The 27,756-nt window shown below is 39.1% G+C and overlaps 1 protein-coding gene and 1 long non-coding RNA gene across 8 annotated transcripts in view; one reads left to right on the top strand and one right to left on the bottom strand.

Annotated features, from left to right (window-relative positions):
* LOC311441466 overlaps positions 1-27,756 on the top strand; it is a 293,932-nt gene that overhangs the window by 11,031 nt on the left and 255,145 nt on the right. The window lies entirely within an intron of this gene.
* The window catches only part of SPHKAP (SPHK1 interactor, AKAP domain containing), a 70,357-nt gene that overhangs the window by 7,205 nt on the left and 35,396 nt on the right, over positions 1-27,756 (bottom strand). For 4 of the 6 annotated variants that reach the window (XM_084529628.1, XM_084529630.1, XM_084529632.1 and 1 more), the window contains 5 exons: positions 15,559-15,618; positions 12,337-12,471; positions 9,127-9,382; positions 5,108-8,840; positions 651-830 (listed from right to left, as the gene is read on the bottom strand). In XM_084529628.1, coding sequence (XP_084385754.1) covers positions 651-830; positions 5,108-8,840; positions 9,127-9,382; positions 12,337-12,471; positions 15,559-15,618 — 4,364 coding nt within the window. The remainder of the gene's footprint in view (positions 1-650; positions 831-5,107; positions 8,841-9,126; positions 9,383-12,336; positions 12,472-15,558; positions 15,619-27,756) is intronic. The other 2 variants (XM_084529629.1, XM_084529631.1) reach the window with 1 other exon arrangement.

Here is a 27,756-nt window from a genome sequence, read left to right as displayed (position 1 = left end):
GTAAGAAAAAACCTTGCTCAATTTGAAGTTGTGAAAGGGCTGAAGTCAAACTAACATTTGTTTGTGCATACTCTAAGGGCTAGGTAACACCTTTAAACATGTCCTGGCTAGAGTAGGAAAACAAAGTGGCACAGTGCAGTGGGAACACTGGAACTTATGCATACTAGGGGCAAACTCAGCTATCCTTTTTTGATCTGCTTCCCTGTGCTAGTCTAAGCAGATCAGGGTGCTGTCTGTGCTCTCATTATACAGATACCTGGTGGGAATAACAGTCTCATCAGTTTTGGCTAAAAAGATGTCATTGTTTTGGAAACAGTAGCAAATAAAGCAAAGCAAAGATCATAGCAATTAGCTTGCCTGACAGCCCTTTCACTGTAGGATGGGGGCACTTGCATGGGGCAAGGAAGTGCTTTCATGGTCTGAATGTAACTGCTCACCAAAACAAACATCTGGCAGAAAATGAGGATGTGGCTCTTATTTTTTATTTATTTATTTTTTTTTTATTTTTAAATGAGATGAACTGTCACTAGGCTTTCTTTACAATGTTCTCAATCTTTAGTTATTGCCCCTCATTTCCAACATATGGTTATCAAATCATATGCTTAGTTGACCAAACCATTATGTATACTGAGAACAGATAATAACAGTACCTCAGGGATCGTTCACTGAGTTGTAAGTAGCTACTTGTGTCATCTGGATTGTCCTCATCGTTGGCCAGCTGGGACCAGCTACCAGTGCTTTCTTCACTGCTGCTGAGATGGTTTGGAAATTCTTCAGCTGTTTTTGTCTCTCCTGGTACTTCAGCATCCAGTCTGCTCTGAGCATTCTTGCTGGTAGGATGATAAGGAAGGCATATTGATAATTGTAATATAGGCAAACAAACTACTACTGCAAATCTTCAGGCAATGCTACTCATTAAAGTTAACTGAGCTACACAAACTGTACAGATGCAAGAGACTGGACAAACTTATAAATTCATATGAGAAGACTAGTTCAACATATGGTCTGGGATGCTCTTTAAAAATGGTCTTCTTGTTGGTGCTATAAACAAATACAAAGCAAAATAAGCCATATGTGGATATATGCATAGAAAAGGCTTAACTTGTACAAAAAGAGCTGCTTGCTGAATAAATTTATTGCTTAATGTACTTTGGTCAACGAGTGGTGGAAATATGGGATAAATATTAGTGCAGAATGACAGCATAGTTGGAACTACATATAGGTACTAAATTCCTGTCCTGATGGTGGGTGAAAAAGTTTCTTGACAAGGTTTTCTGCCTGCTTAATGTGATCTCTTATTTTTATGGGACCATTGATTATAGTTAAGTATGTTACATGTGTATGTGAACGTTTTCTAGCTAGGGGAGGTAATCGAGAATAAAATCTGGATCAAAAATTATCCTTGCCTGCTCTTCTAATGCCAGTGGTAATTCTTAACAATGAAGAGATGGAGCATGATGAGTTCTATACAGATTGTTTTTTATCTGTATGTTCAGATTTCTCCAGTTTCTGGTGAATGACAGTAGTGTTAAACTTCACAAAATATGTTAATCAAGAAGTAGAAATGCATGGTGTGTGTGTGTGTGTGTATATATATATATATATATATATATATATATAAAGGTCAAAATTGTTATAATAGAGCATAAGAACAGAAGACGACAGTATTATCCTATCTAGAAGTGAAATAATAAGATGAAATCAGGTACATCTAGTTCCTGTCTGAGCTGTGCAGGATCCCAGATTGGAGAATGAGTGCATTCTACTATGGAATTTTTTGTTGTAAACCTAACTCAACCTGACATGAAAAATACCAACACATTGCGCAGCACCTTCACTGACAATGTTACTTTCTAAAGGTCTCTCATTTCTGTTTTGTGTACATTTTTCTGAATTGCTTGAAACGCACTTTGCTTTATTTAAATGCAGCAGAAATTTTCAGAAAAGTTTTACTGAATGCATTTCAAACAAAGCCACCTATTTTAAAGCAACACAGAAAAGACCTACAACATTCAGATATATCATTTATAGCAAGTTAGCAAGTAAAAAAAAAACAAACGAACAACACCTTCCATCACATGAGACCACAACGTGCTCCACTGGCTACATAGACACACTTAAACCATACCCACTTCCTTAACTGCATGTTGCAGGAAGAAAATTTTTCTGAGGTGATATACTTAGAGCTTTTCCTACAAGTATAGCTGCGCATTCTGTATCAAGTCTATGACATTTCACACTTTTTTTTCTTAGCAGAACTGACTCCTACAGATATCCACATTCACATACCCTTGCATGGATCACCCTATCATAAAAGCAAGCCTCCAGCTCTTCTACCCTGTGAACAGTGTAGATTCAAGAAAGGTCTAAAAGTAAAAGTAGGAAAGCATTGTGGGTTGTGAATCACTAATGACTTTTAGCCTGCTGTATTTCTTAAGAGCTGTATTGCTTTGGTTGTGGATGGATAAAATATTTTTTTCTCTTGGTAAGTTTGCAATAGGTAGAAACCAGATTGATTTTGAAGAATACAGGGTTAGGAAAAAATGGTTTATAAATCTTCATACTTGATGTGTGCCATGCATGCATGCGTGTATATATATGTTGTATATATACACAAATGAAGAATAAAAACTATAGTTAAGGTAACTTTTCACAGGCAAACTGTGCATAGTGAGATTTACCAAAGGATTTTTGCTATGCAGGCAGAAAAGTATATAATAAAAAATGCCACCTCTTTCTGGGTGATCAGAAAGAATTAATTGCAGCTGTAATAGAGTAACAGTTAAAGCAAAACTAGTTTTTGTTAATATTTACTGGATGGTCTGTTTTTGCAACTCTGTGATTTAAAAAAAAATAAAAATGTCATGTACTTGCAACTCTCTGGAGGACCCCTCTGAAAGTGAGAATTTCTCCAGGCTTTTATCTGTAGGTATGGCTAAGGCATCCTGAATTTGGTTAGAGCAAGAGATCAACCCCAAAATTCTATTGTCCCCAAGTAATTAACTCAATTAAGAATATACTAAGATAAAATCACTATGGATATCTCCATGTGCTGTGCTCTCACTCTGGAGACAACTGAGAAGTTGCTGTGCTAATGCTGAATGTTAGAGAGAGAGGCAGCCTCCTATACAGAGAGAAAGGCAATGTATTTGCCCAAGGGCCTTTGAACTACAAGGCAGTCAACATCTGTCAAATATCCCAAACTGTCATCTCTGACCTCTTGGGTACAAAACTCATCATCCTGAGCAGCTCGGTAGCAGGGTAGTGGTGCTATCCAGAGGCTATTTTAATACAAGGCAGGAAGCATCCAATATAAAGCCCAAAATATAAGAGATTTTTTGGGGGGGTAGCAACCTTATGGGAGCACTTTGGGTTCGTTTGATTCATTATGCACTTATGTGACAGACCAGTGATGCTTTTTGATAACGACTATATGTCTGCTTGGTATTTTGCCTGGAGTCCTGTGTACCTGTACCTATTCTTCCAAGTAATTGCACACAATAGGAGTAGTTCAGTGGATCAAAGCAAGTGGTGCTGACACTTGTTTATCTGTTACATGTTTCAGGGTTTTTACTTCAGCCTCTGCTTGGTCCAGATGGCCCTGCCACAAGTGGTTCAAATCCATGTGAAGAATCACCAGAAGCTTCCCCTTGCTAGCTGGGGGACGAGCACACCTGGTCCCCACTTGCAGCACAGCTTCTCATTGACATTCCTCCCGAGGGAATCTGCTTTGCATGCTGCACACAGAGCTGGTGCATAGAAATAGGAATGAGTTGGTTCAGAACTGCAAGGCATTGCCAAAGAAAGTGCTAATATAGGTGTAGCCTCTGGGTACTAATTCTGCTCTACCAATCCTATGACTTTAAACTTTCAATAGGCACTTTGAGAACTCTGCATCAAACATAGACGAAAAGCTGTTATTAAAGGGCTCATAAACTGTGCAGAAAATAACTTTATTTCCAAACAGTCAAGATTCCAAATAGGCAGATTTCTAAATGTATCTTATTAAAAGCAGGTTGCGTTCCAAGGAAGATGAAGGTTAGTGGGGGAGAGTCAGCACAAAATAGAGAGACTATAGTAATTATCCACCTAATTGCTACCATACACAGGGAAGTGCATGCTTTCTCACTTCCAGCAGAACTTTGTCAAAAGCCAAAACACAGCACTGCCTAGCATAAAATGAGCTACAAAATGGTTTCGAACACTAGTATCTGCACTCTTTCTAGCACTCTGTTATCTCAGAGTGCTGCGATCCTCTGAGTGATTGGCAGCTTAGACACCATTAAAATAACAAATATGATTAAGAAGTATAGTTAAAAATAGGCAATACCTTGAGAGACAGCTTTGCTCTTAACCTCCTAACATCCACAGTAATCCTCTGTGCTTGCACGACGCTCTCGCACAACAGGGCTTACCCTTTGCCTTAATCAAAGTTTAGATTCCTCAACAAAAGGAGTATAGCTGCAAGGAGAGGGTGTTAGGCTGTGCTATAAACTCCACCAAATGAAATTTTATTCTCTTCTCTATCTGAATTCTACCGAGAGGTTGAACTCAAGTAGTTGAGGGGTACTTTTAATTTATTCTCCCCTTCCAGTAAAAAAAAAATATTACTTATTCTTCCAGACTGTAAACACAAAGCTGAACCTCAAGCTTTTGGAAGCCTGGTCTTGTTTCCAGGTACGCAAAATGTTGGGTACATAAGCAAGCACAGGAGAGAACTACAGCTCAAATTCTATTTTCTGTTTTATACTAATTCTGATTTTTAGTTTTGGATTGAGATCTCAGCCAGTGCTAAATGAAAAATCAGACTTCATCCATCTCTCCTTTCTTGACTGTGGAAGACCTAGTGTGAAAGGAAAAATTTACTTGTCTGTGTGGTATTGGATTTGAAACTTAGAACCATAATACTGTAATATTTAACAAAAGTTTGTTCCACATACCAGCACCGTGATGTATAATTTGGTAGTTTTATGTAGTTAGAAACCTGCAGTGATAATCTATCCTATTTCTCCAAAAAAATCCTCTTCATCTTCTTCCTTCATCACAATAATGTTTACTGGGAAATTGAACCGCGAAGCAGTAAGCTGATTTTCTGTTTATCACCTACCTATTCAGTAAGTAACCAGAAACCGTGTGCTTCCCAGCATAAGCTTCTGGAGGTTTTTCATTGCTTTGATGCTCCTTTCCAGAAGAGTCATGTGAAGTTAAGGACTCAGAGTCTTTATCTGGCTCATCTCGTTGATCAGTTTCTATCTGAATTAAAGGCACTTCCCTGTGCTGACCTGCAGGGAGGCATCCAGGGCTCTTCATCTTCTCTTTTTGCTCATCCAAATTTATTTCATCTCTTTTGGGTTTTGTTTGAATCTGAGTTGTGCTTTGGGGATATTTGCTTTCCAGCATATGATCTTGGCTCATAGAATCAAAGGAATCCTGCTGGACAACTATTAAACTTTTACCACTTTCAACAATATTTGCAGCCAGTCTGTTTGCATATTGTTCCACATGTGGTGGGGAATCACTGTGAAAGCGATCTGCCTCTGCAACCTCTGCCTCATCTGCTATGATTTTGTTCTTGCGCATTAGAGATTCAATAGAACTCGCCCACGTCTCGTGAATCAACATATCAGTGATCTGGTCAGTCTTGCATCTTTGGTACAGGCAGGAATCAGACTTGCAAAGACCTGAAGAAGCCACAGTACTGACTGGCTGTACGCTTAGGGAATCCCGGTGATGCTGGGCAAATCCATCTAATGAATTTGCCTTGACTGGGATGTTAACTGTTAGTCTAGAGCTGGATGATCTGGTGTCAGGCATCGAGGATTGTCTGAAGCAAAAAGGTGATCGTAGAGAGGGTGGTAGCAAACTGCCACACCAGTCCTTTGAATTTCGAGGGGAAGATAAGTTATCTTTGTTTTCCTTCTCTATTTCTCTTAGCATATACCTATAAAATTCTTCTGTTATGCTTTCTGTACTGGACTGTTTGGATGGGCAGCTTGGTCTTACGTTAAGGTGACCATTTTTCTTGGCTACTTGTTGCAAAGCAGAAGTTAAGATGTTGTTTGCATTTTTTCCTGCATAGTAATCCAGTAATAAATCAAAGCCTCTTCCTTCATTTTCCATCTGGTTCACCATAAATCTTGAAAATTCATCTGTAATGCTTTCACAGCTAGATTGCTTTGAGACAGAACTTGTCTGGCTCACCGATTGACCAAAGGTGTTAATTAGGCCTAAGGTATTGACAGAGGCTTTGGAATCTGCATCCTCCTCTGGGATGCTCTCACAGCTTGAGGCCTTGGCTCGGCTCCATCTGTCACAGTGCAGCCTGTTCCTGGGATGGTTTGGACCTTGCCAGATGCTATCAACCATGGAGAGTTCAGTGAGGTTCATGATCTTTGCAGCCACTTCATTTGCAAAGATATTGACAGAATCTGGTGCATCCTCAAGGTTTATAGATTCATCTACTACCCGATTCATCAACTTTTCCTTTAGCTCAGGATGCTCATCTGTCTTTCTTTTGATCTCGCTGAGTCTAGGTGCCCTGTGCTTCCGAACAACTGAGCTATTAGCATGGGTTTCCTTTTTCCTTTTCATGGTTCTGCATGACAAACTCTGGGTCACCAGATACTCATTGCCTCTCTTCCATGCACAGAACCAGGGTTGCTTTCCATTTGAGTTTTCAAGACAAATGGCAGCTATTTCTGTTGCCATAGAGACCACTGTTTCTGCCAATTCTTCTGCAAAATCTGTTATGCAATATTTATCTCTTGAATGTTTCACCTGGAGCACAGGCTGAGAAGGAAGCAAGACATGGCTTCCTAACAAAGATAAGCTAACTTGGACTTCATCTTTTAGCACAGCATCACACTTATGCTTCAGCTGGTTATCTGCATTCACAGCGGCATTGGAAGACTGTTGTTCTTGAACGCCATGCCTGCATTCATTGTTTGCAAAGATGTTTTCTCTGTCTGAAAATGATCTGTGAATCTTCTTCTGATTGCTACCCTGATTTGGGGATTTGTAACAGTCTCGTGTGGTTCTTTTCAGGTATCTTTTCTTGGGAGATGTTTTTGCAACAAGCCCATTATGCCCAGTGGCTCTACTTAGTTCTGAATTCAGTGTGGCACTTTCCTTGCTATTTATATCTCTCATGTTAGTTTTCCTAGTGCCTGTACCATTTCCAAGTTCTTTGCTAGCACTGTAACATGTACCAAATGACTTAACAGCAGAATGATCAAGGGGTCTGTGTGATGTTTCATGTGCGGTTGCCTGTGTAGGCCATCCTTCCACTCTTGTTACTTTCTTGGCTTTTGGGCTGTCAGAAAACAGAGGAGAACACTCTTCAACTTGTCTTATGTCATTCATCTTCTTGCAAGTGAAATATATCACATTAAAAAGCAACTCATTTGCAGTCTCCATGAAAATGTCTTGTGTACTTGAGCTGTTTTCTGAAGGGGGCTGTAGCTGTCTCTTCTTCCTAACCTCTTCGATAGAATGACGTAGAATAATATTAGATAAGTTTTGTGCAAGTTCATCCCTGATTACTCCATCAGAGTGTGGAATCTGTGGCCTTGCTGCTGTTTCAATAATTCTTCCATTCATGGATTCCATAAAATGCCCTACATTTTTGTATGTATTGGGTTTTGTCAAAATTGTTGATGCCTCTTTGAGAAGTGCCTCTGCAATGCTATCATTCAGCTTCTCCATGCTGCTTCCTATAGCTATGCTGCAATGAAGAGTGATGGCTGCAGAAGTCTGAGCTGCAGGCAGCAGACCACCCGAAGTTGCAGGGTACTTCTCTTCCTTTGCTTCCCCCAGTCCACAGACTGCTACAGCACTTGCTACCTGAGTCATGCCACACAGCGCAGATGGAAATGAATATTCTGTACCAGCACAATCCTCAAGTAGCTGCGAAGATGCCGTCTGTGTCTCTTCATTATCTACTGCTCCATTTTTGGAGTCTGTGGTTTCTTGGTCCTGTCTGAACTTTTCTGCAGCCTGCGGACTTGAGATGGTTCCAATGACAGTCGCTGCACATGCCAAGGCCATCTCCAGTGCACTCTGGCTTTGCCCATTTGAATGTTCTTCCTCGAAGTAATCTGAAACTTCAGCAGAACTTTCTGATTCAGTCCAGTGGCACACATTTGGGAAGGCAGACCCTGGCCAGTCAGACACATTCTCACAGCTGTCTGGACTTTGCACTATGACGATCTTTGGAAGTTCATTCCATGATCGGGCAGCAGACACATCTTCTGACTTGCAGGAGCTCCCTACAGAGATGCTGACCGCAGCCTCCTCATTAAAAGTGGGTTGAGACTGTGACAGTCTGATGAATGCATCTTGCAGAACAGATTCTGCTAAATTTGTGGCATACTGACCTGTAGATGCTTGCTCATGTTGCCAGGGGGGATCACTTTTCCTACCACCTGCACATTCCTCTATGTCTACCTTACTGATGTGTTTTGCTATGGGGTCATGAAGAGGCCCCAGCTCCTCTTTAGCCATTTTGGTTAAAGATACATCTTCTAATACATTAACTGGGCAGGAGTGTTCAACCACACTAGTCAAATTACTAGTACTGACAGATGATGTAGCTGTTTCCACTAATTCCTTCTGCCATGGGATTTCTTGGTCTGGCTTATCTTCAGGTTGTGAGATGCCATCTTCAGCCACAGCATTCACAGCTTCAGAGACTCTAGTAGCTGTATTTTCTTTATTAATGGAATTTCCTTCCAGAATTAATGGCAACCTGGCTTTCCTGTAGTGGAGATTCTCAAATCCTTTTCCTTTATTTTTTTTGATATCTGAAGATGATTCTGAAACACTTATTTTTTCATGGCCTACTAAAAGAAAAGTAAGGTATTAATCTTTGCAGAATACTATGGAACTTTAAAAAGAAAATGGTTGTATAACTGTCTAATGCATTACTGCTCTGTAAAACTGCTGTACAACCACGTATCCTTGTCTTTGAAGAAAAATTTAAAGTATGAATGGCCATCCGTTTTCTAAATTACAAACAAATATATGCATACATTAACACTGAGTACAATTTCTGTAAGTACTGCTATGGCTGTTCTGCAATACAGAATTATGCAATAGCAGAATTATGCTCAGTCTCATTGCTTTTACCAGTTTTATACTCATCAGCCTCGTTTTCCTCCTCGAGGTGCTCAGATGCTGTGAGGAAATCTTCTTCTATTGAGGACACTGAGCAGTTTGTGTCATCCTCAGGCTTTGAGACATGAGCTTCTATCTGCAGCTGTCTCTCCTGAACAAGCTCAAGCCCAATCAGAAACTTGTTTATTTCAAAGATGATGCAGCTTGCACTGTTCTTCCTGTTCCCCCTTGCACACTGAACCAAGCAGACATCTGCTAGCCAAGGACACTAGAGGGGAAAAGAATCTCAAAGAGTTATTTAATTAAAAACAAACAAACAAACAAGCTTGTTTTAAGCATCCCTCCATCAAAATCTCAGGAATGTTCTGTTGTGAAGATACAGTTTGTCATTTAGAAATTTGTAACACAGTGTGCAGTCAGATATATGCCAAAATAAGACCGCTTGGATCAATACCTGTTAAAGAAGCATTTTAATAGAGAACCCAGTTGCATCACAGGGGTGTCTTTGTTGAAATAACCTTTTTTTTTTTTTTTTTTTTCCAATCAATTTCTTGTTTTAATGACAGTGTTACTGGCTTTAAACTATGTCAGAGTTAGCCACCTGACACACTATTATTACAGCCCTCACGCCACCCAGTATTACCTGTCTCTGGAGGGAATTGTTTGTGGGCATGAATTCTGTTTCAGGATAATTTCTGCTGAAACGCTTGTTTTAAAGGCAGCCCTGTACATACTGGCTGGTGAGATGAAGAGCGGGTCACCTTTAGATGTTCTTGCAAACTATTTTAAGATAGTTTTATTTTCTTTGTTATTCCTCTCACTCCTTATTTGCTCAAAACCCTGTTATTTCAGACCAGCATAACCTCCAATTGCAAACGTACAATGTGGTGAACCTTTACATAAAAGATGTCTTAGCTAGAGAGGCTGTATAGTTAAGCAGGAAGTTGGGCAGAAACTGAGGAAAAAAGAACTCTTGATATCCTCACTTTATTGATATTAAACCTGTTGGATGTTTATACTCCCTCAAAGCTAAGTTGATAACTCTGCATGGGACTGTGTTTGTGGTTCAGATATACTCTGAAGCAAAGCCAAATTTTTGTAGCTTGTGAGCTTTAACTCAAGACCCCCAGGAAGGAGACAGCCTAAGTGTAACCAACTCTGGATCAAGATTTTCAGCTATGTAAAAGACACCCTGTGCATTTGCAGAGTACCTAACATAACGCAACCCCATCCTAGGAATGGGTGTGAAAGCAAAGTAGAAACTTAGTAATAATAGTGGGATGATTATTTTGTTGGAACTGCCTGTTTTATTAGCCTACTATTCCTTTACAACTGAAAAATGTGTCTGAACAGAAAACCAGATATGTTAGCCTGTTAAAAGTAAAATACAAAAGAAAGATTTATTTTATTTATTTATTTATTTTTTTTAATAGCCCCTCAGGAATTGTTACTGAATCAGACCTAAGCATATGCTGTGTTGTGAGAACTGTTATTAATAACATATGCAGTCTTAGAGCAAACATTCCCATGCTGTTTCTCCAGTCCTTGGTTTGCAGGGCTATGCTTGTGAAAAGGTATAAGGATGATGCAAGTCTCCTTACAAATGAAGTTCTCCGGAAAGCCTACAAAATATAAGGGCCAACATAGCATTTGCTTATCTATTCAATAAATCTCACTATCTCAATGCAAAAGCTCTACTCATCTTACAGAAATGTAGGTTAGTTTTTATTTCTCTGTTACCTACCGTCTGTGAAAGCTGCTAGTCCCAATGGCCGTGTTCCTTTAGCACTGGGCTGACTCTTTAATTGGGAAGCAGTGTTATCGCTGCGTGTACCACAGAGGCTTCCCCCCAGGGATGCCTGGCTTGGAGCACCTCTACCCCCACCCAAGGCTTGTGTGCTTTTCTTTCTAAATCTTTCTCAATTCAGCCACTAGTCACAAGTGGCAAGGAAGCTCTATAATCAGGTAATTTCTCTCTTTAATGAGCATCTCATTGGTATAAAATAAAATAGCTAGTGCCTGCTTCATGAAGATTTATGTACACAAATCAGTATCAGTGGAAGAAAGTTTTCTGACTTTTTTTTTTTTTTTTTTTTTTTCCTTCCTGCAGTTACCTGTTCATTTTTAAGCTAGTTAGACAGTTTTGTACTGCAGGACACATCTGCAGTTTTAATGAAGTGGTTTCCAATTCATGCTTAGGCAAATGAGATCATAATCGGACCGGAAATACCAAAGTATTTTTTGTTATTTTTCTTTGCACAGACATGAAGAGAAAGAAATAACAAGATAAAAGTGGAAAGGAATTTTTTTTTTAAAACAAAACAAAACGCCCCCACTCCCTGCAAACCACCTTTTTATTATAATAAGGAGTTAAGTTCCTGGAACTTGTGTGTTGAAATGCCTTTAAGCAAATGTTATCATTTGTTTCCTTTCTCAATGTGGTGCCAGTAGGAGGAATTTTTGGCCTGCAGTTTCTGGTTATGGCACATTTCATTGGCAATAACAGGAGTGAAGGAGTTTGTGTGAGAACTTTGCCTTTAGCTCTTTTAAATGCTAAGTTTTAATTTATGCGTTAATTACTTTTTACATTGACAAAAGCTAAATGAAGTATCAGCTCTGATATGGTTAATGTGTCCTGGTATTTTCAGTTGTCATATTCAGGCTTAGGGTAGCCTCTAGGATTTTCAAGCCCTTTTGTCAGCTTTTTTCTGAGGTGGATGTGTGGGACCAGATGGACTGGGAACAAAAGTAGGAAGTAGACTTCAGTAGTAAGAAAGACTTCACTTGGAAGGGAGTCTGTAGGAGTTGTGCCCTGTTGTAGCTGTGTGTACAGAAAATGTTATTTCGTTCCTTTTCCCCCTCTGTGCTGTCCTTCTGACTCCTGCTACTCTACTCTTGAAATCTGGGATTGTAAATCATCTCTGCCACCACTGCCTGCCTTTCCTGAGTATCAACTGTTAATGTGGCTTACAGCATTATCATCTGTAACCCAGATATCTGCAGGATCTATGCAGAGGAGAGGCATCTCTCCTCTTTGTCCTCCCCTCTCTTACACTTAACCTCTCAAAAAAAAGTTTCTCTCTATATATATATTTTTATGTTTGCAAACTGCTACTCAGTTCTTAAACTGGTATACAGTCCCTGTTTTCACCTTCCTTTTTCCAGTTTCCAAATTCCTTCACAGCTGTGATGTGGTTCTAAAGAAGAGTTTATGATTCCTACCTGGGGAACTTCATAATCAGCTTGAAGGTTTCCTGACGTTAATCCACTCAGCAGGACTATTTCGTTTTCCTTCGGTGGTTGTACATTCATAGAACTGATGAGTTTGGGGAGATTTGGAGAGACGCTGATCAGTTTCTGTAGTTTGAAAGACAGATCTTGCTCTCAGGTAATGAAGTCTGAGTTGTGCAGTTATATTCATAAATAACAAAATGAAATACAACGTAGGCATTCCTTTAGAAAGCTCAAACTTACTATTTCGAGTTCATCAAAAGTGGAACTGGCAGCATTAAAATGCATGTTCTTCCTTTTGAGCCCCCAGGCCATGACTATGGTGACAGTGTAAGCTCCTGCACAGCACTGCAGTAGGACAATCTGTCATCCCTTACACTGGTATGTGCTAAAGAGCTTGACTGCCTTTGCACATCTAAATGCTTGGCTTTCCTATTACAAGAGAGTTCCTAAGAGACTGAGAACACTGTGTTTGTTGATGAATCTTTTCTGGTTTAGACGATAAGTATGGTAATGAGAATAGGGCAAATCTTTCAGGCATATGATAGGCAAGAACCCAAAGGGAAAGTTAGCTTTAAATTGCTGATCAAATTAATGCATTTCTAAATCTGGAATAACAAAAGTATTTAATACACAGATGGAATATACGCTTCTTTGCTGCTCCACTGGACACTTTCATGACCTTTCATTTGTAATGATGCAGTCGCTTTCTGGCTGTCATGTATTTGCTAGAGCCAAAGATGGCAATAACAATAACATCAATCATGCTTAGTAACACAGGAAATTTGTACTGCAATACTGCTATAGTCCCAGTGGTGTGCCAGTAAGTATCTGGGCTCATTAGTGCACGAAGGCCAGACAAGGAGGACAATACCTGCTCTAAGAGTGCTTGCAGTCCTTTCTTGCCGAGGATCTCAGTGTGCGTTATGAACAGGAAATCAAGGACAACCCGTTCCAGAGGAAGTAAATACCACTTCCATTTTATACACGAACAGAACTCATCAAATGGCAAAGCCATTAAGGGAATGCAGATCTCATATACCCAGCCCCATGCTTTAATTACTATGCAATTCAATGACACTTTACTTTTTCCTTTTCATCTTTAGAATGATAATCTTGCAGTACTGTTATTTTTCCTCAGAGTGAATTAAATTAGATATAATAAAACTTTCTGGCTTAGCAAATCTAATTCGGTTTTGGGGAACAATTTACTTTTCAGTAGACTGATCTTCAGATGGGGCTAAGTATTTATATTTGACATAACTAAATTCAGCACTTCAGTTTGACATTTCAGTATAGCTCAAAAAAGTTCTCATCTTTTCTTTTTTTTAAATTATAACCTTTCTGTTATCACACACATTTCTCTACATATCTCTATCTTTTACTGCTTAAATTGCCACATTCTATCAGATTTTTTAGGTACAAAATTATGACTTTTGAATTTGCTTTTTGTTCAGAATAACAAATAATGGAAAGATGATTATGCTTTTTAAAAAAATAATAAAAAGCCCTCCAACAGTGTAACCCGTTTCAAGGTCCAGAGGATAATGCAAAACCCCAACAGTACCTATTAGTAAATAATTATATATTTCATATGAATGACAGCTATGCTAACATATTTTCTTATGTGATATGCTTTCACTGCGTTAGTGGGTATTAAAACCCCACCTCACTCAAAGCCAATTTACATTAAATGCAGTACTATAGGAAGAATACACAATGCCTGTGCTAGCATCGAGTGTTTTATTATCTACACTGAAAATTAAAATATCAGCCCTAGTCACACCTAATGAATGTGTTGACTCTGCACCAGAAAGTGTATTTATAAAATGAGCCCAAAAGGTGTGGTTGTGCTGGTACGAGTCACGGGAGGTGGCAGGGGTGGGCACCCTGGGGGGCAGTGCTTGGGGGCTGCTGACTCTGCTGGGAACAAAGGTACTGGTGGCCACGTGAAGCGTGCCAGTGGTGTGTGCACTGCTGCTGTAGGGCTGAGAGGTAAAAATCATGCTGCTGCTGCTTTCAGAGGTGATTTGTGCTTGTGAAGGAATAAACTCATCTCCAGCTATTGTAAACAGTGGCTGCATTAAACCAGTTTAAGGATTAGCTAGCAAATTGATTGTTTATTAGAAAACAACCGATACTTTTGTGGGATCAGTGAAGTTAAACCTCTCAATCTGTTCTGCACAGTTAACCTGCTGATTTAACAGAAAAATAATTTTTCTGCAAGAAACTGTATTTATTTTTGTCACCTGAATTTTCACAGATCCAGGACGTAGAAAACGGCATAGAGAAACAGCTAATTTACAACTTGCAGGAGGCAACTAGTTCCCTACATCGGTTGTCCTCCCATGAGCTAAAATGGTTCCAGCAAACTAACCTAAACGCTTTACTGAGGAACCCCCTGAATAGCCAGGAGACCGTGCCTTTGAGCACTTACCACATACTGCTGCGAGCAGTTACGTGTCAGGCATAGGCACCAAGCCAGGATGATGGAAATGAACTGGTAAAGGAAGATGTAAGCTCAAAATTGATTATTGGGCCATACCTTTAAAATGTGAGTTCCTCAGATTTGAGAATGTTTTGGAATGAGCATACATATTTTAAATAGAATATCATGACATAGTTTGTCTTAGTTTTTTGTAAAGTAACCAAGCTTTTTTTCTTTTTTTTTTTTTTTTTCTATATGTATTTAAATCCCCCCTTTTTTCCTACCCCTCTAAACTTTCAGTTAAGCAGGTCAAACACACCTCTAGTTCTGTTTTATCTAATCTTTTCCTCAAGACCACACATTCAAACCACCTGGAGTTTGACTGAGTGAGATGGGCCAAATGACTAAAGTTTCAAAGGCTTTTTGACAATAGCAAAGAGTGACTTCAGAAATGATTTTGATGTATTATTGTGTCAAATTAAATACCTGGATGTATGACACATCCAAGTCTCTGACAAAACCATGGCTGAGCAAGAAGTCCACTGACAGGATAAATGCTGTTAATTCACAGGTTGCAGTAATAAAGTAGGCATTTCGGGGATGGGAATAAGAAAAGCTACAAAATAGGGACAGGCATTGAAATGCATTCATTTCATGGTGCATTCCGTTCTGTAAGAGCTAAATTCTGTCTTTGAATTGTCCATAGAATTTTGTTCTGGGTTTGTTTTGGAAAGTCCTGGTGTATCTACATTCATTGTACATGTTATTAGGACAGAAATTGTTACCTGTTGCACTTGCTCATCGCTGCAATCATCTCTATTTGCATCTAAATTCACAAAGCAAACCTGAAATAAGAAAGAAAACAGTAGCTTACAAAGTCACGCTAGAATGGTAGCAACTCTTTTTAAGCCAATTTATGTTCCTTTTCTACTCTTACAGCTGAATATGTGCAGTGTTTTCCCAGTGCAAGAAAAGTTAGCAAAGAGAACAGCAAAACTCTTAAAATAAAATAATAAAATAAAAAGTACAAAAAAGGGACAGAAGAAGATTCATGGCTTCACCTGCTCTGACAATTATTTCATCTCATGAATGGGCAAATCTTGCTGATAAATTGTAATACAGAGGTTAGAGGAAAAGATACAGGAAATATTGAAAATGCATTTGATCACGTGTCAGAAATTATTCATGTCTTGCTTTTCCAATGAATTCCTCTTTTCAGCCACTTGCTACTAAATCTTTTCTAAGTGCAAGTATGGGTATCTGTACAAATTGTGAGTTTCCTCTAGAGTTTTCTCCATGTCAAAGAAATACTGTAGTGTTTTTTCCTAACAAGAAGTTCATAAGCCAATCTGCAAGCAGAAGTTTTCAGTGCTAACCAGGTACTACAGTAGGTAGCAGAGAACAGCTTAATATTTGCTAGGTTTATGTGTGATTCATTGTTAGATACTATTTTTAACTATGAGGTCTTTTACCCCTTCTCTAGTCACCATCAGTTTCAGCAACCTTTTAGTGACAGTGAGACTGGCTTAAACAGCAACTTCAGGTCTGTTTCAGTTTAAACCAAAGTCTGGCACAGATTCAGGGTTGAGCTAATGCCAAAAATGTATTCCAAACAAATTGCAGATCCAGACTTTACATTCTCTTAGTTGAGATTTTTTTTTTCAGTAAGCTGTAAATATTTCTTTCCCTAACTCCATGTAAAATTCCCCTAGAAAAGTAAAATGCTCTGAATTATGTCCTTTACCAATATTCTTGTGTTAGGCATCCAAGCTTATCTTGTGTGCCTGCTTTTAACCCAAGACAACATTGATTTCAGCTTATATATGCACATACCATATGTACAGATTATGACCATCTGCAGCAACAGCCAGCACAGCAGATGGAAAGATCCAGCCAGACCTCCCATTATGAACCAAAAAAACCCCAACCTCAGTAAGAAAGCTTTAGCCCTTTAGAATGATTTAATGGCTTAATGCATCTTTATATGAACTTAAAAACATATTTTCCAACACTTCTTCAATTTAAAGAAAATATATTTCTCTGCCTGACAATGTCAACAATCAGGATGTGCAACAGTCATCTGTGTTTCATGGCTGGCAGAGTTTTAAGATAGTTATTAAAATGTTGAAATTATGGAATATTAAAAATACCCTATAGCAATACAGCTTGGTAGTTGTATAATGTCCTGAACACATGACAGTTTATCACATAGACAAAAATCTCTCTTACTTTTCACTGGGATTTTACATGCAGTCATTTTGCATACTGGCAATAGGTGCTTATTACAAAGCATTAGGAAACTACGCTGTTGCACACATACTTTGGTGTTCACAAAAGTGATACCTGAGTCCACAGGTGCATGGCAGTGTGTGTGCTCAAAGACACGTTCATTTGGCAGCTGGAGGAGGAATACTGGAAGGCATATGGCTGGTTTCTTGTCCTCTCAAGCAGGCTTACTACTATACCGAAGTCAGGGCTCTTGCTTAGGACCTTTGTTTTCAAGCCCTCAGAAATGTAAGGTCTAATTTTGCACTGGATTAAGTGTAAAGGCTTTATGAAAAAGCTATGTTGGAGAAGTTTTGTCTGTGCATAGGCATTTGCTACCTAGCCATCGGTAGGATGGTGTGCTATATATACACTGGCACTTCCAACAGGGACACTGACTGCCATCCTAAAAACATGCCTGTTCCAAGCAGCCAGATAAATCATCATCTCTGTTTCATGTGCTGTGGATCACATGTAACTCACTAATGCCCTGGGAGAAGAAATAACAGTATATGCAGGACTATCTGTTAAAGTCATATCCTGTTTCCTTCATCTACATTTTATTTTCAGACCTCAATGAACTGATTATGTAACTCGTGCAGCAGTACTGAATGCAGTTTCCAAATACACTCATCAATTCCATTGACATTGATTTATTACACTGTCTTGTCACTGTAGTCTCTTAGTGCTTTCCAGTTCTGTGCATTTTACAGTTTTAATTGTAGGCAATTTTTACACAAAAATAGTTTCAGACCAGTGAAAGGCACTGAAGAACTGTTTTACTTTTTCCTATCCTTTTTGCTGTTTGCTTTGAGATTAACTCTGCTTTGAGTAGATAGTGGGACTAGATGACCGCCTCATCATAAATGAACTCTTCAGCTCCAACCTAGCAGGCTCTGCGCTGCTGCTACAGTCTAGAAAATTCATTGTGAGGATATTAGTTCTTGGAGATGCTTCATTGGGGGTGCTTGAAGAGAACACCACCAGTCTGAAGAATCTCTGCCAGTAGGTGGAGTATGACCATGTAAAGACAGTATCAAAATGCTGAAGTGGCGATGAGAAAATTCAGGTGGCACAAACCACTTCATTCAGGCCACTCTGATGCTGTATATATAACAGCTGATTGCCATCAGCTTTGGGGTAGCTCATCCAGGGTCACTAGCAATCTGGATTTGGTGTCATACATCCCAGCATAGGCTCAACTTCTACATATGTGCACGGATTTGTGGTGGAACTGTGCAGAACTCACTGCTGTGCTGGTTGCTATATCCATGTAAATGCTGTCCAGAAACTAAGCTTACAGGGACTTCATGTCCCAGGCCTGTGCTGCTCTGCTTCTTCCATCCTCTCTCCTGTCTTCTCTCATAGGACCAAGTCTATTTAGATGTGCAAGGTTCCAATTCAGACAGCCCAGGAGAGAGTTAGAGGAAATAATCAGTTTGGGACTGCACTTCAGTGTGCCTATAAGACTGTAAGACTCATGTTTAGCTTCCTACTAACAGAAGTGAAAAAGATTATTAGCCCCAGGAGAGAGTATGGGAGAAAAAAAATCTGAGCAGGCAGTTCCTGGGTGCAAAGTAAAATATGGTTTAAATGCCAAAGCCTGAGGACATGTGGGATAAAAAATCATGTCCTAGGAAGGCTGAGTAACTGCTGAGATGGAGGCTGGTAGCAGTTCGGCATACAAAACCAGCCTGAGAGCTGAGGAGAATGCAGTCCTCAAGGGCAAAGAGTTTGAGCAGTGACTGTACCTCCATAGCAAAGAAGGCAAGTTCAAATTGTGTTCTTTGCACCTTAAGCTCTCCCCAGTGACATTCAGTAGTGATTTAATTCTCTTTACAAATTAGCAACTTAAGAGTCCAATGGTGGGAGGAGGAAAAGGGCTGCATGGCAGGGCAGTCAGCCGCCTCTCCTCCTGTCCCTGTCTGCTTAACGTGGGTATGATGCTCTCACAATACAGCTTTTAAATTAGTATTAACCTGACTCTGCTAGTACCCTTGCTCCTTCTGCCCTATGTGAGAAACATTCATCTCACATTAATGCTGTGATGTTTTTCTGATTTTTTTAAAACATTATCCTTTGAGAAACTGAAGACCTGGAGTTTATGACTACCTTGTTTCCCATCTTTATGATGGGCTGGTGTTGTCTGTTCTCAGGATGTGGATTGTTTTTTATATGCTAACATCCTACTGGAACGCTATATCTTTTTTTTTTTAATTTTTTTTTTTTTTATTTTAATTTGCAATTATGAAGGTACTGTTTGCGAAGAGGGTTGTGAAATTTTACAGCAACTATGATTGCTTTGACAGTTGTCTTTAAGGATTTAATGGAGTGTCTGACCTCACTCATTTCTGCTCTCAGCAGTAGCTCTGCAATGTGATGGCAGTTTTGCAATACTGAGCTCTCTTCTCATCTTAATTTCATTGGTACAAAAGTAGGAAAACAATACAGTTGCTCCAAACTTATAACAAATACAAACAATATGCTCTAAACTATTAGAGCCAAGTCAGAGTCTCCTGGTTTCTAGAAAGATAGTTTAAACCACCATAATTTCCCCATAGCACAGTAACCAAATATAGTGACTCCAAGTCCTCGCTCACCAGAATGGTGTCTGTTTTGTACAACATACAGCTGCATGTTGGGCTCCCTTAGGAGCTGAAGTCAGCAAAAAATATTGTTTTATTTCATGCATCTGAATCAAAGTGAACTGTAACCCACAGGAAAGAGAAGTGGCAGTGTGCCATGTTTTGTCCAGAAATGTTCAGTAATTTTTTCTGTTTGAAAGTGACCAGCGACATTTACACATTTTTGACTTATATTAGGAAGGCATAAAATGCCTTTTCCAGTAGGTTCTGGCAATGCAATTATAGCTTTTTTTTTTTTTTTTCTTTTTAAGATCACTGGTTCTGATGGTTATCAAAATGCTGGTCTGCAAGACTCCCTAAAGGAGCTTGCACTTTATTTTCACTTGAATTATTTATGCCAATGTAAAGTTTAAATAAAAACACTGGGACCTCTTCTGATCTGTAGGGGCCCCTAATTATTGATCTGACTGTTCTTCTTTGAACTTGCAGCTTTTTGAATCTTATAATTCCAATAGAATTTCAACTGCCATTTAATATTTTTTCTTACAAGGTCAAACCAAATATCTGCAAAATGATGATTTCTTAATAAATGTCACAAGATTACCCTTTCATTAATAATTAATCTTATAATTTTGGGGATCCTATGAGTTTTTTCACATCTTGGCTTGGTACAAATAAGTCTTTTTTACTTGAAAGAAGTCTGCTTGCACAAGTTTTTGGGAAGTATGTGTCTTTGGTCATTTCAAAACAATCGTTTAAAGAAAAAACTTACTATAACTGATGCTTGAGATGTGTTTGGATAATGAAAAGCTTCTATAAGGGTTGCACTGTGACTCAGTGAGACTTGAGAGAGTAGAAGTCTTCCTACACTGCAGCTTCAGAAATCAGGTCTTGGAGCAACTCCGAGTTTAATGGGAGTTTTGTTACTGATGACACAGTGACCTCCCCAGCAAATATGCATGTGTTGGGTGCAGAACTTCACAGGAATGACCCTGCATCCATCAAGGCCAAAAGCAACATCCTACCTAATATTTCTATTCTTTGCTTGTCTCCCATGAACATTAAAAGTTTTATGTTTCTACATCACCATTTTAATTTGCAGATTGGGGTCAAAAATAGTCCTTGCTGCAGAAGGAATAAAAACTATTATGGCTCATGTAAGACCACCAAGTTAATGTATATTTCCATAAAACCTTACATTCACGTTAGTCTTCTTAAATTACATTTTTGCTAGGCCTTATGCTTGCTTACTTTCTTTCTTTCTATATGCATTTAAATGTCATGTACAATCTTAGAGAACTAGATAATGTAAGCGTGACAGTTAACAAAGCTGAGAACTCTGATTTTAAGGCTAGCTTGAATAAAATGGTGATAAATCTAAACCAATAAACCCTAATTTATACCATAATTTAGCTTCATTTTAGTTAATCTTGTCTTTTTCCTATGTGTTAAGGTTGTTGATATGGAAAAATTATGGTTCCATTAGACCATGGCAGGGGATGTTATTTTCAATGAGGGTTTTTTCCTGAGCAAAATAATGAGTATAGATCTGAGATCAGTTTGTGGGTGGCACAGAAGCAAGTCCTGCTTCTTCTCCTCCTCCTGCTTCCTTCGATCTCCTGCTCAGCAGGGCAGGCCAGTGACTGTTAACCAAATCTCAGTGCAGCCTCGAACAGTGTGTCAGTTACAGGACTGCTTCAGGAAGCCAAAGACTAAACTTCATAAAACAGTACTACCAAATTTTAGACACTTCTAGGGAAAAGATTGCATGGAAATTGTTGAAACTTTCAGTTGTCAAAATGCCATGAAGTTTTAACTGTTGTAGCTAACTAAAGGGCAGGCTCTGTTAAATAAATGCACTAAAGGATATAAATTATTTAATGGTTTGGAAAAATGATCTCTTTAACAATGAAAGCAAAGTGAAAGAGACTCCCTGCAGCCTTGAATTTCTGATTCTTTGGCAGTCTCTTCTTAGGCCAGTCTTGGTACGCCAAGAAATATAACTGCCCATAGTCTACAAAGTCAAACAGATGCATTCTTTAATCTTATAAATTACTGAAGTGGGGAATTACTACAATCTTGGATATATGGAAAACACTGATGGTGCATAAAATGAATATTCATATTTCTGGGACAGTTGAATATTTGTCTACTATTTCTTAACACATCTAGATAGTCTCATTTGGTAAAATGTTGCTCTAAAGTACTATGAAAGTCATTTGTTTTTCAAGAATCAAGAAAGGTAAGTAAAAAGAATAAGTGCATAAATCCATTCTTCTTATCTGTCCATGTCAGTTCTATTGTGCACAAAAGAGCGGGCATTTTCAGTGCTTGTGAGAGACAGCGAAGTAAATGCTGTGAAGCCTAATATAAAAATGCAAATGTTTTTGCTAAACAGAGATATCAAGTGAAAACATTCTATAGGAGTGTCTATAGGGGAATGATTAGCTGCAAGTTCCAGCTGTTCCAAGTCTCTGGGGTGTATGATTAGCAGGTAGTACCAAAGCATAAGTATATCCATCAGCTGGATGGAAGGAGTAAATTGTGTTAAAAACTAGATGTAAGCTGTTAGATCAGAAGTTAAGATAGAAATATCTGGAAAATATATATTTAACTGAGTGAGCTAGCTCTTACATTCAGAAATGTTTATCACGTCATGATGATACCTAGTATGATATTTTTTTCCCTTTTATAGTACGATGTTAATGTGCATAATGGTTTAGTCTGTATTTTTCATATTTGTGCTGTCATTTGTGCTGTGGGGAAGTTGTGCTACAGATCAGTGTCCCCTGAGCATAGGTGCCTTTCCTCTGGGCTGCAGCAGAGGGGAAGGACTAGAGGAGTGGTACTTTGCAGGGCTGCAGTCAAATTCAGCAGCACCAAGGTTGTCACAGTTTCTGAAACAAGTCTCCTGATAAATATTAGCTCAAAGCCTTCCGCAGAAAGGATTTCAGGACTGGGTCCTGTGGATCAGAAATTGTCTCTAGATGAAAAACAGTCCACTTTGCTACTTAGTGTGATCCTTCTGTAGCACAGGCACAGCATACTGTAACTTTTATCTGCTTTTGAGAAAATTAAGTGTGAACTAATTAAGGAAGGAAACATGGACATTTGTTGGTGGACTTTTACTGAACTCAACTATATGATAAATATACATCAATATACATATTAGGAATAAAAATCAAGTTTATAAGATATGATTAGGCCAATGCCCTAAACTCTTTCCTCTCCTCCTCAAGTCTATCCTTGCTCCAGTGCTTTTCTTGCTTCCTGGATCATGATTAATTTTTTTAGACAATACTCATATTTTTCTCTCCTGTGACAATGAGTACTTCATCTTATCCTTAACAGCACTGGCATTCAGCCTGCAAAAGACCAGCTACAGCTGACCAGTGTTACAAGAAGCAGAAATTAGTTTTATAATGGAAACAGTTTGGTGAAAGTGTTCTTAGATGTTACCAATAAGGTGTGTGGAACTAAGATAGTCACTCTAGATATCTCTAGGTGAATTTGAAGTACAAATAAAAATAAATAAATCTCTTATTCTGTAAATGAACCAATTGATTTTTTTAGAGAGTTTCTCACAGAAAACAAGCTCTTACCAACACAGCTAGTGGTTTCCACTGCAATTCAGAAGATAACATGTCCTGTTCTCAGCACTGAGTTGACAACACATGGCATGGTCTCTAAATTCACAGTCTCTAAATAGAGCCTTAAATCTACTAACTTACAGGAGTTCAGTTACACAAAATGCCTTCTGCTTTGTGGGTCCTCTCTTAACAGTGTGTTTCAAACCAAGGGCCAATTCCCCAACTTCTCTAGCTCAGTCTTTTGCTATGGCCTTTGCTCCTGCTGTGGCTCACCAATCTCTATTTTCAGCATTTCTGACTGTAGTTCTATAATAAAGATAGCATACGGTTTGCCAACAGCTTCTGTCATGTCAAACTACATGAAGGTCTGTATGGCCTGACCTCTGTTTCCACTGAAGGAGACTTGCACAGCATCTGTCTGCTCACACACACTTTATAAATTCCAGGGCAGCTCTGCCCCAGCAGTTAGACAGGTTATAAACTGAGCTCTGAAGCAGCAAGATTGCTAGAAAAAGTAGTAGTATTACGCATTGTTGTGCTTATGAAATGGTGCAGAAACAAGCTGAATTTCTGATGGGATACATGAGTGCTGGAATTCAAAAAGTTCTCTCACCTATGTAGTAATGTTTCAAAGTTAACTTTTTTAGCATCTTGAGATGTAAGCTCTGATGGGCACTTTCCCCTCAGAAGAACATTTGTGAAGGTGCGGCCTTGCCTGGATTCTGTGCTGCTCAGGAAGGCGCAGGCTTCACACGCAGCCAGTGTGCTTACAGTCTCCCAGTGCCACCTGCACTCATGAGGCCAGTACAAACTTCTGTCTCTGGGACCCCTGAACTCTATTATGTACTTAAACAGATGTCATCCAACGACTTCAAAAGCTACTGCAGGTTGTCACCTGGGCTCACCTAGACTGCGTGTCCTCACAAGCTATGTCATGATGGGAAATTAAGATCTAATCTCCAGCACACAGAATGGTAGCTCTGCATAGCATACTGGATCCTACAAACTGCGGAGGAGTTGCAAGAACAACGCTGGTGGGGCAGAAGCACCAGTTCCTCCCACTGTCAGCACTGGTGGTGACACAGTCTGTCTCCTGATCAAGGCTACCCACCCTCTTGCCTTCTTCCTTCTTCTCACCCACCTCCCACATACCATCAGGGCTTTAAGTTTGACTTGGAAAAAGCTGAAGCCCAATGCTTAATTTCTGTTGATGGTGTCTGTTTCTGTAGGAGATTGTTTGACATGGCTCTGTGAAGACATTGGTCCCCTCTGTTTTTCTGTTTGGGGCTCTCAGAGACATCAGGGGAGGCTCTGCTGCCAAATGTGTCTCTGAAAGGAGTGGGCCCGCAGGTCTGTGTGCTTCTGCGTAAGTGCAGGTTTACTTTGGTGCTGCCCTCTCTTGCTCTCTGCCTATTTTTAGAGGACTGTTTTGTGTAAGCATCCATAAAAATTATCTAAGATATCACCATCTCTGATCCCACTTTTTTTTTTTAAATGAAATCATGAATCACCATGCCTACCATGCTTGGAGAATGTGTTGTTCAGTCACATTAAAAAGATCCATCAAGTCAGTTAATTTGACATCTTAAATACACGCTCTCAAAACCCTAAATGCCACTGCATAATTAGAAAGAAAGGCTTGACTGAACTTTGAGATTTCCTTTTTTTCCCCCTTCTCCTTTATTCATTTGCTCCCCCCTCAACTTGGATTTGCTCTTTCATTGTTCTCAGTTGAGCCTGAAATTATTACTATTGGTAAACAGGCAAACAAAACTGCAATTAGGCTTCTTTACTGTCGCTGTAATCCTAGGTATTCCCTTTATTCTTAAAAACAATATTTTAACTAAATTAACTCTAATTTGACTACTTTGTCAAAATATTCTTATGCACACAAATCTACAGCTATTTTGGGACAATGTTTTGCCTAATTACATGTAGTTTTTGAGAGATATAGGTCTTGACCCAGTTGAAGTATGATTTATTGATTTCCAGAATCTAGTATTAAATAGCAAAGATAAATCATTTCCTCTCACGGAGTTCTTTAAACATCTTTCAGGGGAGGGGGGAAAAAAAGGAGGGATGTGGGAAAGGGGATCTGGAAGAAGTTATCTTTCCCAAAAGCACTGTTTAAGAAGCAAGATGGGAAATTCTCTTAACTATTTATAGTGCATAAAGTGATGTTAACTGGAAAGCCTAATTTTGGTGAATTTGACATTGATTCTTCCTAAACACTTGGAAAAATTACTTAGAAAAGCATGATTCTACCCACGTTTGTATAGCATCAGTTGAAGAGAACGTAAAAGGTCTCAGCTAAACATATTCTGCTGGAATCTGGAGGAGAGGGCTACCGCACCAGAACTGTCGATACCATCCCCAGCCCCTGTGTGTCAAGCCAAGTAGCTGTTCTGCACTCACCTATTTGCACATATTTTCCAAGCTAGACCACACATCTGCTGAAATTGTGGATGTTTTTCTACTAAGTTAAATAGAAGGAGGCAGAAATAAAGATCTTTCTGCTTGTGAGTCAATTAGATTCTTAGCTTTACCATTCCCATTTTTAAGCTCTGAAGCTCAGAAAACCTGAGATGTTCATTCTACATATATATAAGAATTGCATTTATATAACTGTCAGGAGAAAAAAATGTCTGAAAAGACTGGGGTATTTTAAAACAAGCTCTTTAAATAAAACAAGAGTTTTGTAGCTTCCAATTTATCATATCTGAAATGACAAGGCTGAAAATTAAAAGGATGTTTCTGGTCTAAGCTTTCTTCTAGTGCTAAACAAGCTTCTACCAGAAAAACGACTGCTTTCCGTGTAAGCTTCTTAAACCTCTAGCTCCTATGTGAACAGGACTGTGAGGCTCCCTGCCATACTTTCAGTGGCTAGTCACCTAATTCCGGCTCATCCCCTAATTTGGGCTCCCGTTGCAGTGTGACAGACAGAGGTCTGCAAGATCTCACAGTGATGATTAAAGTCAGGGCTTTTGTAGCTCCCAGTGTATCTGTGGAAGAGCAAAGAGATGAGAAATCCTGACATCTAGTTAAGGATTTGATTGGATCTTTCTGGAAAAGGAGCAAGAAAACCTCTCAGCCTGAGCTAGTTTGCTGCAACACTTCCAGGAGCAGAAATTTAGGTAATTTCAGAAGCACTGTGTGGTGTGGTTCCTGATTGTTTTCTGACTTATGCTGATACTTCAGGAAAGGAAATCTCTCTACAAAACAGAACCCCCATCTCTGCTTCTCATAGCTGGTGGTAAGTTGTTCTTAATTATGGTAGGAAAAAAAGTCATGTGCTGATACTATGATGATATAATGGATGCTGTATGGATGTAGTTGATCACTCAGTTCAAAGGACATGTGAATATGCACTTTGTATGGACGAGGTTCTGAATTCTGCAGAAGAAAACAGTCATGTCAACTAGGTGTAACTTCCATTGAAGATAAGCTTTAAATTCTGTATGCTAAGAGCTGAGGACCAATACAACAAGGGGCACAAAGCCATTGGGAAGGAATTCCAACCCTAGTATGTTCTCATGTTCCCTCTTGCTCTGTCCTTGGGTATGTGTGATTATCTGTGTTATAAAGAACTGCTCATTTTACTTTAAAGGAGTTTGCTGCAGCCAGCAGCAGACTGAGCTGGCAAGGAAGCAGTTAGCATAGCTGCCTGGGGGCAGATGGGCTTGCATTCACCCAGGCCCGCTCACTAATTTCTCAGCTGTTTTAAGACATAACTGTGCAGTCACATGCTCCCTAATGAAGAGGAAATGAGAATTATTTTAAGTAGGAGTGTGTGCGTGGCTTTCTTGTGCATACAATTTCATAATGTTTAGCATGTGATCTTCATTCAGCTTCTATATTGTGCTTCTTTAAAATATCTCTAAGCAGAGCAGTCAGATTTGTGACACCCACATTATAATGCATGTACAGGAAAAGGCGTTGTCCTATAGTTTCTGGGAGAAGGAGATCCCAACTGTGAACAAACTGCCAACTGAAATTTGCTAAGTGTCAGCTAATATTCTGTAGTGTTCCCCCACTTTTTTTTTTTTTTTTTTTTTTTTTCTGTCATCACTGTTATTTTGTCTCCTATCACTCCACCTCTGAGTAGCTTTGGGAAGGAGACTGTTTTTTGTTTCCTACCTTGCTATTGAATTGGTGTGCTGTCTTGGGAGGGAAGAAGGCAATTAGTTAATACCCAAGTGTTTCCTTTTCCTGAGCAAAGAGAGAAATACCTACTGAAGAAGGATGTGTTACAAGGGTTCACATGTCCTTTCTGTAGGGATCTGAGATATTTTGCAAGTAATCAAGAAACTAAAAATTACCAGTATTTTTTTTTTTTTGCGAGTATTTGCTTTAAGATTACATTTTTCCCTTCATTAAATATTGGTTTCTCTCCATTGACTTTCACTTCTTCTTTTTGGAGGCACTAATGGTTATAACTAATGAGTACAGCTCAACCTTTTGGTAGATAGGAGACTGGAAATGGTATAAGGGATGTAGTTCTCCTCCACACACGGTAGAATTTGATCCATAATACTTAAATGGT

The sequence above is a fragment of the Aythya ferina genome (assembly GCF_964211825.1).
Source record: "Aythya ferina genome assembly, chromosome: 9".
Taxonomy (NCBI): domain Eukaryota; kingdom Metazoa; phylum Chordata; class Aves; order Anseriformes; family Anatidae; genus Aythya; species Aythya ferina.
The sequence above is the reverse complement of the archived record's forward strand: the minus strand, read 5'-3'. Positions and strand labels throughout refer to the sequence as shown.